This window comes from Grampus griseus (genome assembly GCF_964374135.1).
Source record: "Grampus griseus genome assembly, chromosome: 14".
NCBI classification, from domain to species: Eukaryota; Metazoa; Chordata; class Mammalia; order Artiodactyla; family Delphinidae; genus Grampus; species Grampus griseus.
This window is the reverse complement of record NC_139008.1, coordinates 75,225,349-75,238,375: the sequence shown is the minus strand read 5'-3', so window position 1 is coordinate 75,238,375 and position 13,027 is coordinate 75,225,349. Positions and strand designations below refer to the sequence as shown.

The window sequence follows — 13,027 nt, the reverse complement described above, 5'->3', positions numbered from 1 at the left end:
CTCCAGCTCTGCGGTGCTCCAGGAGGCTAGTGCCACTCCTGGGAGGGATTGGGAGGTATGTGAGGCGCTTTTGGTTGTCACAGTGTTTGGGAGCATCAATGGCAGTGGGTGGGAGGGGGCTGAGGTTGTCCTGACAAGGAGGAGGAGCCGTCCCTGCCAAAATCCATTAGTGCTCTGTTGAGAAACATCGACAGCACTACAGTTGACCCTTGAAGAAGATGTGTTGGAACTGCTCTGGTCCACTGACACGTGGATTTTTTTCAGTAAATAGAGTACCTGTGTTTTCATTTGACTGATCTTTAAGTGTAGGGGAAAGTTGGTGTTTGATTACAGACCACAGTATGTGGAATCACAAAAAACTAGGGTTTGAGTCTTGATTCTGTCCAGACTGCTTGGCTTCCCACCCTTGGGTGAGTCCTTCATCAGTTCTTTTGCTTTTGAGGCAGAGATAGCAGTACGTGGATTTTCGATTGTGTGGAGGTCGAAGCCCAAACCCCTGTGTTGTTCAAGGGTCAGCATTACTTGTTTTTTCCCTGAATTTGTTCCTAGCTTTCCACTGGCCTGACGTTGCTCACGTGCTCTCTTTCAAAATCTGTCCATAAACGGAATAATACATGCGAAATCAAAACCTTGGCCCAATGGCTTTCCCTTTTTGCCTGGCTAGGGTGCCATTTCTTCTGGGACACATCTCCTTTGAGCCCCCAAAACGCTTTTCTTAAACGCCCATCCTCTGACACTTGAGCAGAGTTATCTGGGTTTATTAGATCCACGTAGAACAAATCCCAAACTCCTTCCTGGGGTCTGCACGCTCAGCTGATCAGCCCCAAGTTTGTCCATTTGGCGACATTTTTTATCCTGAATCGGGTCTCTGTCATTTGCTCATTACTGGCTTTGGTTTGCACCTGCTGCTTTTTTATGTGATGCTGAACCTGCTAAATATTTCCTTTTTAATTTTCCTTACTTTGATAAAGTAGTCCAGGCACATGATAAATAAGGGCACATGGTGGAAAATAATCTCTGCCCCACACTTTGCAAGCTCTCCTCCCCTGAGGCAACCACCAGTCTCCGTTAAGAGCTTGTATTTCTTGTGTTCAACCGGGAATATTTTAGGCTTATGTAAATTATGAATATATATAAAACATCTTTTTCAAAAAAAAATTTTAAAAAGGAAAAAATAGAAGACAAAATAGAAAGATAAAGACAAAAAAGAGAAAGACAAAACCCCCATATTTCTTGGGCTGTGTGTGTTAGTCTGTTAATGGTGCTAGACATGCATTGCTTTTTCTTTTTTGTTTTTGATAAATTTATTTATTTCTGGCTGCGTTGGGTCTTCACTGCTGCACGCAGGCTTTCTCTAGTTGCGGCGAGCGGGGGCTACCCTTCATTGTGGTGTGTGGGCTTCTCATTGCGGTGGCTTCTTTTTGTTTCGGAGCACGGGCTCTAGGCACGTGGGCTCAGTAGTTGTGGCTCGCAGGCTCTAGAGCACAGACTCAGTAGTTGTGATACACGGACTTAGTTGCTCCGTGGCATGTGGGATCTTCCCAGACCAGGGCTTGAACCCGTGTCCCCTGCGTTGGCAGGCGGATTGTTAACCACTGTGCCACCAGCGAAGTCCCAATACCGTACTGTTTTGATTACTGTGGCTTTGTAGTATAATCTGAAGTCAGGGAGCATGATTCCTCCAGAGCTGTTCTTTCTTAAGATCGTTTTGGCTATTCGGGGTCTTTTGTGTTCCCATACAAATTTTAAAATTATTTGTTCTAGTTCTGTGAAGAATGCCATTGGTATTTTCATGTGTTGCTCTTTTAACCTGATGCAGAAGCTTGGAGATTGTCATACGTCAGTTTGTCTAAAGGTGCCTCATTCTTCTTCATGGCTGTATCCCGCAGTATGTTATCAGGCCAGCTCCCAGTTTGTGGACACGTAAGTCCAACACACAGTGCTGCAGTTGAATCATCTTGCATGTGCTTTGCTGCCCTGTGACCATGTCTATAGAACGTGCTTCTAGGAGGAGATGGTTGGGTCAAAGACCCTATAGAGAAAGTGAGAGGTTTTACGTACGGTGGGGAAGTGGGGTGAGGATCCCTGTGGGAATGAGAGGAGGTGCTCTCTGGGGAAGCTTGCCAATCCCAGGCTGCATCTTTTTAGTGCATTTTCCCACTAACTAGCTGTTGTGTGCAGCTGGGCCAACCCTTTGGGTTCTCCAAGCCGCTGTTTTGATGTCTGTGGGATGGTCCCCTGATTCTGGGGTCTCTTCTCCCTCAAGGGGTCTGTGGTTAGCATTTAATTTCCTCTCGGGGCTGTGTCTCAGTGCAGCAACCTGAACATTTGTTCAGGATTTTCCTGCAGTCTGCGTGGTGAGCCTGGGGAATTCCCTTGTGTAGTTTGGATTTTGCAGAAGTGGTCCATTGTCTTTATGAGCCTGCTGGAGGATGCTCCAGCTTTCACTCAAAAGTAAGCCACTAGGAGGCCTTGCATGTGGCCATTTTGGACCCTGTTGATCTTGCCCCAGCGGCTCCTGTCCAGACAAAGGGCTATGACACACAGCACAGCCTGTGTGCTGGGACTTGCCTGAGAGGTAACCCTGGACGGGGAACGTCATCAGGCCATCTTTGTGGATAGTCATCTTTCCGGACTCCGTGTCCTGTCTCATCACCTGTGCTCTCGGCATAGCTTTCTTCTCTTCTGGTGCCTGTAGCTTTCATTCCTCAAGGATAGAAGGTGCCCCTGGGCGTTCCATTGTATCCTCCCTAAGCTAACAGGACAGCCATCTGGCATGGAATGGATTAAAATCTTCGCAGGTGAAGATTGGATGGTGGTGGAAGTGTGGTTTTTTTTAATTGCAATAATCTATATTTTTTGTTTTTTATCAATTTATTTACTTATTTATATTTGGCTGCATTGGGAAAGCCCTGCTGCGCACGGGCTTTCTCTAGTTGCGGTGAGCGGGGGCTACTCTTCTTTGCGGTGCGTGGGCTTCTCATTGCAGTGGCTTCTCTTGTGGAGCATGGGCTCTAGGCACGTGGGCTTCAGTAGTTGTGGCACGCGGGCTCAGTAGTTGGGCTTGCGGGCTCTAGAGCGCAGGCTCAGTAGCTGTGGCACACAGGCTTAGTTGCTCTGAGGCATGTGGGATCTTCCTGGACCAGGGCTCAAACCTGTGTCCCCTGCATTGATTGGCAGGATTCTTAACCACTGTGCCACCAGGGAAGTCCCAAGTGTATGTGTTTTAATGAGATGCTGGGAGAATAAAAATAGAAAGGAATGGATTGACAAGGGTGGGGTTGGCATTTTTCAGATGAGAATCGGGTGAGAATGTAGTTTGCGTTGATCTCTTTGGAGGAGAGTCGCAAACATGATGCCTACTGGTGACTGGGCCACGGGGACTCTGGTGGGTGGGGTATATTTTTTTTTGCACAGTTATACTTTTTTTAACCTGCTAAACATGAATAAATGTTGTCTTCCACCACAAAGTACATTTGCCTTCATTTTCTTGAAGTGTGTGGCCTTCTTTTCTTGGTCTGTCTCTTATGGTTTCCTGCTTTTGCCATCAGACATGGGTGTGTGACGGCTCACGGCAGCTGGGTCATGGCCTCGTCAACAGGGAACAGTAGGGAAGGGTGGGGACTGTGACAAAATGGGGGGTATTTTCCCATCTAAAAAGTGGCTGGTATTCAGCTCTATCTGGTCCCATATGGCCCTGCAGGCCCTGATTTTTTTTTTAAATAGAAGCCCCCAATCTAGGATATTATGTGATGTTTCTTAATTTTTATATTTTGGCAGCGAATTAAAACTTTTACAGAAATGTTATGTCGGCTAAAGAAAGACCAACTGACCTCTGAGACAGGCAGTGAAGATGGGGGGTGTGGGGGGAGTATATTCTAGGAGGAAGGTCACTAAAATGGCATTAGGTTTGGGGACAAAATGGGTTATGTCCCTACCACCCCCTTCCCGTGGGGCCTGGTCCTCCCCGATCGCTTTAAAATATGTGGTCCTGTGTGTCTCTTTCAGATCCTGGCTCCACAGAGAGAACAGCCCAGAAAAGAAAGTTCCCCAGCCCTCCGCATTCCTCCAATGGCCACTCGCCACAGGACACATCAACAAGCCCCATTAAAAAGAAAAAGAAACCCGGCTTACTGAACAATAACAATAAAGAACAGGTAAAAGGCCAGTGGGAATGGCGTCCACACCCGGGGGACAAAGGCTGTCGTTTTTCTCACGCCGTGTGCTTGGCATTTAGCAAGCTGCCTTGCTGCGGCTGTCATTTGCATAGGACAAGAAGGGCAGTTCAAAGTGGGCCTGTGCAGAAATTTCCAGTGGATTTTTCAGATCTCTTTGGGGGACAAGGGCAGTGACCCAGATAGGATACTGTGCTCTAGGATTTGGGGATTTTCCTTGGATTTCTTTTTCCACACGTTAGGACCGTTTGCCCCTGTGGCCTGAGGGTGTTGCCCTCCTAGGCTGTTGCCCGTAGGACAGTGCCGAGCTCTGCCTGCAGGTGGTTGTGTGGCTGAGGCATGCTCCCTTCTGGTCTCAATTTTCTCATCTGTAAAAGAATGGTTTTAGGTCTGTGGTGAGAGACAGCTGCCCTCCTACCCACTGCCCACTGTGACTTGGGTAGTTGGTCACTATGCACCCTTTTCAGAGTGCACAGTCTCTGGCAGACTCCGCCCTCCCTCAGCAGCCAGGACCAGCTAACTAGATGCAAAAATCGATGCCATCTTGGATCTTGTCTCAGGAACCTTCTAGCTCTAAAATTCTCTGCTGCAGCCTAGCTACTCTTCTGACTTAAAAAAATGAGAGGTGTTTTAGTGGACCGTGAGCTCAAGTCTCCTAGCGGTGGAGGAAACAGGATGCCCAGCAGGTCTGATGCCATTTCAGCGAGGATTCATGGGCATGTATTCATCGATTTGTGCAGATGATGGATGCCGAAGTGTGGGCCCTGGGGACTTGAGGTTGAATAAAACAAGACTATTGCTTTCACGGGAAGAAACCTAGCAATGGTTAAATGACCAGGACTGTGAGAGGGGGACGTTTCTGTGCGTGAATCTATTTTCTCTCTCAGAATTACATAGGGAAGTGCCAGCTCTCCTGTTGCCTTGAGGCTGTGGGCAAGTTAACCTCTTTGTGCCTTGTCTTCTCATTTACTGAAATGGGAATAATGATCTTAGTGCTACCAAACTGGCAGGGCTGTCGTGAAGAGGAATTGATCTAAGTGACATAAATACTAATAAGCCAGGGCTTCCCTGCTGGTGCTGTGGTTGAGAATCCGTCTGCCAATGCAGGGGACATGGGTTCAAGCCCTGGTCTGGGAAGATCCCACAAGCCATGGAGAAACTAAGCTCGTGAGCCACAACTACTGAGCCCGTGAGCCACAACTACTGAGCCCATCTTCCACAACTACTGAGCCCACATGCCACAACTGCTGAAGCCCACGCGCCTAGAGCCTGTGCTCCACAGTGAGAGAAACCACCGCAATGAGAAGCCCGCGCACCACAATGAAGAGCAGCCCCCACTCGCCACAACTAGCGAAAGCCTGCACACAGCAACGAAGACCCAATGAAGCCAGAAATAAAATAAGTAAATTAAAAAAAAAAAAAAGAAGTTAAAGAAGTTAAGCCAGAGTCTACATTAAGAGGAATAGTCGCCCAGACTATCCATGAAATAATTAAACAACAGCTGTGGAAATGTTCTAGGCCTGCACTGTACAGTGGGATAGTCACAAGCCATGTGTGGCCACTGAGCATTTGCAAAAGTGGCAGATGTGCCTGAGGAACTGAATTTTTAATAAATTTAAGTGGCCACCTCTGGTTCGTAGCTTCTGCGTTGAATAGCCCAGATGTAATGAATTGGGAATCCTATTATAGGAGGAAAAACTGGTGAGTTCTAAGTAAACTTCTGGGAGGAATTACAATTTGAACAAACATGTATAATAATAGTGTTGGTGAGAATAATACTAAAAGCAGAACTTACAGTGTGCCCATCCTGTTGTAAGCCTTTTTTTGTGTGTTAATGTTTATAATGATGCTGTGAGGAAGGGCTGCAGTTGTGTCCATTTTACTGATGAAAACACAGAGGTTCAGAGAGGTTAAGTCACCTCCCCAAGGCCTCACAGTAAGGAGTAAGAAGCTTACATCTGCCTGGCTGGCTTGAAGCTGGTGACCACCCACCCCTGTCGCCCGGGAGCCATCCCATAGCTGTCGAGCTTGAAGACTAAGAAAGAAACATGAAGGCTATAAATAATCCTTAAACCTTAATTTACGGCAAACCCTCGCATACCAGTTGCCGTAAGTCATGAAGCAGATATTGTCCCCCTTGGACAGAGACAGTCTCCGAGTGGCTCCTCTGCGTGTGTGCACACACGCACTCGTGCTTTGTGACTTCCTCCTGTCCTTTTAAGAATTGGCTCACATTAAAAAAAAAGAAAGAAAAAGATAAAAGACATTAAGAAAAACAAAGAATTGGCTCACATCTCTCTCTCTCGAAACTGATCAACTCTTTGGCAGATCACACGTTTTCTTCTCTCTCTTCCTCATCCACGTGTTCATACCACTTCTATAACACTTAAGCCTCGTGACCACAATGGTGTGTTTGTAAATCTCTGTCCCCCTCTGGTAGGAGCCTCAGAAAGTGGTCAGTGTCCAGTGGCTGCTTTCGCCCCAGCGTTGGACACAGGGCGGGAGCTCATGAATACAGAATGCACTGTGGATGTGGAACAGAGCAGGGGTGACCGGTCACAGGGCACCGTCATGCTTCTGAAGATGATTCTCCTATCTGCAGTACTGATAGAAGAGTTAACGGAGCCATTGGTCTGGAGGGAAGGGCTCCAGACCTGGAGACCTGACTCCTTCCTGTCCCACTGCATCTGGGAAACTCACTGTGGGACCTTGTCAGTTGCTTTCCCACTTCTGAGCTTCAGTTACCTTGTAAAATAGGGTTTGTACTAGGAACATTCTAAGGTTGATTGTAGGTTTTTGTTTTTCACATCTAAAACTCCCTGGGGCTGAATGGCCAGGAGTTGGCAAAGGAGAAATTACCTTAACTGTAAAGAAAAGAAATTCCTGACCTTTGACTCCATAATTCATTCCAGCTTGTAGTGTTTGCATAGAAGGGGACACTCTCCCTCAAGCACAGTCTGTTTTCCTAAGAGGAACTGAAATCTTAAAAAAAAATTCTTCTGTGCATGTTTTTCTTTTCTTCTCTTCCCTTGCCCTTTTCTTTCCTCTTTTAGAGTATAGAATTGAAAAAAATTATGGAATTAAAAGCAAAATGTACACCTGCATATGCCGGGTTTTACCAACATAATTTCTGTTAGTCACCAACGTTTGAAGATCATGAGATTTCAAATAACAACTTGTATTTCTGAGTTCCTATAAAAACTCAGAAAAATCCAGCAATAGCAGGAGCTGAGTAGAGCCTGCTCTATAGACACGGGGCCTGTGTGCTCGTTTTCCGCACTCCCCACCCCTCCCTTATGTGGCATACCCTGCCAGCTTTGCTCATGCCTTCTGCCTCTGGTCTTAGGCGTTCAGGTTCTTTTGCTTTTTGGTATACATCAAGAGTCTCCACCCTCTTGTTTTTCTTTATACTGAGGTTGTTCTAGTGTTCTAAAAAGAAAGCCATTCTAGCATAATAATCCCCCCTCCCCACCCTGTATTTTTCCATTTTTGGTAGAGACGTTTTATTATGAAGTGGAGATACAGGTTTTTTTTTTTTTTTTTTTTTACTCACATCACTGTTATTGGTCAAATCAGTCATACAATCAACTGGGTCATTCCATCATTGGATGACTTGAATAATTTTTTTTTTAATACAGCAGGTTCTTATTAGTCATGCATTTTATACACACCAGTGTATACATGTCAATCCCAATCGCCCAATTCATCACCCCCCACCCCCACCCCCTGCTGCTTTCCCCTTGGTGACCATGTTTGTTCTCTACATCTATATCTCTTATTTCTGCCTTGCAAACCGGTTCATCTGTACCATTTTTCTAGGTTCCACATATATGCGTTAATATATGATATTTGTTTTTCTCCTTCTGACTTCACTCTGTATGACAGTCTCTAGATCCATCCACATCTCTACAAATGACCCAATTTCGTTCCTTTTTATGGCTGAGTAATATTCCATTGTATATATGTACCACATCTTCTTTATCCATTCATCTGTTGATGGGCATTTAGGTTGCTTCCATGACCTGGCTATTGTAAATAGTGCTGCAGTGAACATTGGGGTGCATGTGTCTTTTTGAATTATGGTTTTCTCTGGGTATATGCCCAGTAGTGGGATTGCTGGATCATATGGTAATCCTATTTTTAGTTTTTTAAGGAACCTCCATACTGTTCTCCATAGTGGCTGTATCAATTTACATTCCCACCAACAGTGCAAGAGGGTTCCCTTTTCTCCACACCCTCTCCAGCATTGGTTGTTTGTAGATTTTCTGGTGATGCCCATTCTAACTGGTGTGAGGTGATACCTTATTGTAGTTTTGATTTGCATTTCTCTAATAATTAGTGATGCTGAGCAGCTTTTCATGTGCTTCTTGGCCATCTGTATGTCTTCTTTGGAGAAATGTCTATTTAGGTCTTCCCATTTTTGGATTGTGTTGTTTGTTTTTTTAATATTGAGCTGCATGAGCTGTTTCTATATTTTGGAGATGAATCCTTTGTTGACTTAAGGTTTCACCCATTTTTCATATATTAGGAATTTGTTACTTTCAGGGGAATTTTAAGAAGAGGTTTAGAGCGCACTTTATTTTTAGGGGAAAGAATATTCTGAGGTTTATAATTAATTTTTTTTTAAATTATTTATTTATTTTTGGCTGTGTTGGGTCTTCATTGTTACACGTGGGCTTTCTCTAGTTGCAGCGTGCGGGGGCTACTCTAAGCTGCAGTGTGCAGGTGTCTCATTGCGGTGGTTTCTCTTGTTGCTCTAGGCACGCGGGCTTCAGTAGTTGTGGCGCAAAGGCTTAGTTGCTCCGCGGCATATGGGATCTTCCCGGACCAGGGCTCGAACCCATGTCCCCTGCATTGGCAGGCGGATTCTTTTTTTTTTTTTTTTTTGTGGTACGCGGGCCTCTCACTGATGTGGCCTCTCTCGTCACGGAGCACAGGCTCCGGACGCGCAGGCTCACGGGCCTAGCCGCTCCGTGGCATGTGGGATCTTCCCGGACCGGGGCACGAACCCGTGTCCCCTGCATCGGCAGGCGGACTCTCAACCACTGTGCCACCAGGGAAGCCCTATAATTAATTTTTTACATTCTTTTTGTCTAGTGATTTTACCTCTTAGGAAAGGTTTGAAAACATATAGGTGTTTTTTTCTTGGGACTGCCGGTGGGGGACATCCCAAAGCCTGGAAGGCTGCTTCTGGCGTTGTGAGGAGGAGGATCAGGTTGCTAAATGTCCTACGGTAGATGCGGCAAGAAATACCTTGTCCCAAGTGATATTGGCCCTTTACTGTAAAATACCAATCTAATCTGTAGTTCTTGGGACATTTTGAGTTTGAGTCCTTTTGGGAGGTTCCCCTTCCCCTCCCCTCCCCTCCTCTCCCTCCTTCCATCCCTCTTTTCTTTACTTCTTTTCTTTTCTTTCCTTTTCTTTCTCATTAAAGGATTGAACAGTAATCTGCTAACAGATTTGTGCAAAATGGCCTTAGGTGCACCTTTGATGGAATATGGCACAGAAATCACAGGGCCCCTCTTGTCTCCTCTGAGTACAGGGCTATACGTATTATAAAGAGGTGGGCCAGGACTTATTTTGCTGGGCCCATGCATTGTCTTAAAAACTGGGACATTTCACAGAAGTTCCTTGTTGGGTGGGGGCAGTGTATTAACAGCTGAGACAGGTCAGGGGACAGACAGCAGGATTGCCTGCTTTTTCCTGCGGCCAGGCAGCCCCTGGTGTGTGTGTCTGCCTGGCGGCCTTGATCACTGGAGCTGAGCCCTGAAGACGGGCACGTGCTCTGCCCCTCCCGCCGTCTCGCCAGCACTGGGGCTGAGTGTCGCATCATCCTCACAGTCCAGGGCTAAGCAGTCTCTTTATTTTGCAGTCCTTGTGCTTTTATCAAATGCAGGAGAATACAGGCCAGAACTAGGACTGTTTTCATTCATCTGTGTTCCCTATGTGGCCCCAGAAGGAATTTGAGTCTGTGGTCCTCTCCCCCCAGCCCCTGGCCCCCCAGACATGTACCCTGTGCTCACACACAGCCCCAGAACCCATCCTCTGGTTTTCGCAGACCAGGTGCGGCCCAGAGCCTGTTTCTGTAAATAAAGTTTACCTGAACAAAGCCACGTCCACTCAGTGACATCTCGTCTGCAGTCGGTTCTGCTTTCCTTTGACAAGAGTTGAGTCATTGCAGTAGAGACCACACGACCTGCAAAGCTTCAACGGTTTAGTTACTATCTTTATAGAAGCCTTTTATAGAGAAAGTTTGCTGCCTCCTGGTGTAGACTGAGGTGTTCCAGAAGTGAATGGACAAGCCTGTCTATTTCTTGTTAAGCTGGCCTGTGGAAGAAGCAGGGAATGTGAACATGTGTGCTCACGGCCGGCAGTTAATCTCATAGCAACACGGGTTGTAACCTGCTTGCCTTACTAGCAGGCTGGGAACGCACCTTGTGCAAGTGAGGGAGAAAAATCATGAACTCATTCTACCTGAAATGATTTGCCTTTCCTTTTTTAAATGTTCCGTATTTGTTATCAGATTATTTTTACGGAGCAGGAAACACAAGCAGCAGATAAGGCAGGTGTCTGATGGACAAGGCTATCACCAGGCAGCTAGTTCTCAGCAACAGCTGCTGTTTCGGGAAAGGATGAAACTCCTGAAAAGAGTAGGGGGCAACCTGGCCCTCCCTCCTCATGGTCCTCCCAGGAACGCCTACCTCTGGCCAGGTGAGGGTAGGGTCAGGGACAGGGGGCGGGGGAAGCTTCTCAAGTGGCAATATCCCAGCTTCTATTAGATGCAAAGGACTTAGGTTGCCGGCTAGGGAGCTGAGCTGTCATATTCGATTCTTCTAGTTTCATTTAGGGCTTAATGACTCTTCCTATCCTATTATTAACTTACTGAAAGGAAGTTGGGCCCTGAAATACAGCTTACAGCTATCTTGCAAAAGCCACAAAGCATCCTGGAAGACCCCACTCAGGTTAGAAATAGTTCTGCTTGCTTGATATGTACAGTTTATCTTTCAGTGGGCGTTCCTCCCCCTCCCCCTGCCCCCCTTCCAACACTCTCCCCCATAGAAACTCAAACAACCATTTTCCTAGGCAGATAGCACATCCTCTACATGGATGGCTGTCAACTGAGGGCAGTTGTGACCCCGCCCAGGGACACTGGGCAATGTCTGGAGACATTTTTGGTTGTCATAATTTTGAGCATGGTGGGTGGGGGGGCTGCTACCGGCATCTAGCCAAGGATGATGCTACACATCCTACAGTGCACAGGACAGCTCCCTGCAACAAAGAATTTTCTGGCCCAAGATGTCATATGAATTGAGAACTCCTTACTCTAGATGCTGTTATCTTTTTATGTCCCCTCTATTATGTTTTTAGCTGTCTTCTGAATTTTCAGATTTGTATTTTCCTCTCCAGCTTTTTGCATTAAGCAGAAGTTATTATTATTTTTAGAAAAGTTTTATCGGAGGATAGTTGATTTACAATGTTGTGTTAGTTTCAGGTGTACAGCAAAGTGAATCAGTTCTGCATATATATATATCCACTCTTTTTTAGATTCTTTTCCCATATAGGCCATTACGGAGTATTGGGTAGAGTTCCCTGTGCTATACAGTAGGTCCTTATTAGTTATCTATTTTATATATAGTAGTGTGTATATGTCAATCCCAATCTCCCAATTTATCCCCCTCCCCCCCATACCCCCTGGTAACTGTAAGTTTGTTTAAGCAGAAGTTATTTTGGATAACTTCTGAATGTTCTGTGAGGGTTCAGTTAATCATCAGAATCTCTTCTGCATCCAGCATCATCTTCTGTGGGGCACAGGGATGAGAGAAAGTGCTTGGAGACCTGGGTGGGAGTCCTTGCTCTGGGCTTGGGGGTCCGATAAGTCTTTTTAACCTAGTTTTCTCATCTGTCTAGTAAGACTAAGTGGTGTCTTCCCTGAGTACCTCTCTTGGTGATGGTGAGGACAAAATGAAGATGGTGTGTGTGACAGTATGTTGAAAAACGTAACGTGGAAGGAATAGCGTAACGATGATGTTAATTCTCTGGAAACCAAGGAGAGCACTCTATTTTAAATGTTGAACTGAAACAGGGCAATAACCACGCTCAAGAATTATGCAATTGCCCTTATAAGTCATAGCTGTTTTCTTAGTAGAAATGAGAGTCGGGAGGCTTAGAAGGATTGGTTCACAAATAACTGCTAAAGAAGTGTCTGTGGGGCTCTTTATAAAGGAAGGTGGAAGTAGCAGGCATTTTGAGAACATCAAAACTTCATAATAAAAACCAGGAGCGAGACGGGTGCCTGCAATCCTGGTTACTCTTCCTTGTTATCCTGGGGGTCCTAGTCAGTAAAATAAGGAAAGCAGAAAAGTGATGTAAAAATATTAGACACGGACAGACAAAACTAATGTTACTTAGAGATGGTAAGATTTTTAATCAGTACACTACCAGAACTGTTTATATATGAGGTCAGTCTTAAAAATCTATATACCAGCGCTTCTATATACCAACGATAACTATTTAGAAACTGTAATTGGAAAAGGTCCTATTCACAGCAGCAACAAGAATTATGCAGCCCCTAACCAATATATGAGATCTTTATGGAGGAAACTGTAATGTCTTACTGAAAGACAGGAGAAAGCTTGTTATACAAGGAGGTTTATTCAGAGGTAGGCCCTGTGGTTGTGGCTGAGCTGTTGCCCATGGAATCAAGGCTGAAGTGGGTTGAGTAGCTTTCTCAAGGTCACACAGCCAGTTACCAGGTCATTTTGACACTTACCACCAGACTTTCTCATACTTCCTAAACAGGATTTCTTATTGGTTTCCAGTAGGCATCTTCCTAACGAGTTTCTTCCGAGTGG

General features: G+C 45.7%; 1 protein-coding gene across 1 annotated transcript in view; it reads left to right on the top strand.

The window, feature by feature from the left end:
- ZMYND8 (zinc finger MYND-type containing 8) overlaps window positions 1-13,027 on the top strand; it is a 123,218-nt gene that overhangs the window by 32,931 nt on the left and 77,260 nt on the right. The window contains exon 3 of the mRNA XM_082670746.1: window positions 4,009-4,157. Coding sequence (XP_082526872.1) covers window positions 4,009-4,157 — 149 coding nt within the window. The remainder of the gene's footprint in view (window positions 1-4,008; window positions 4,158-13,027) is intronic.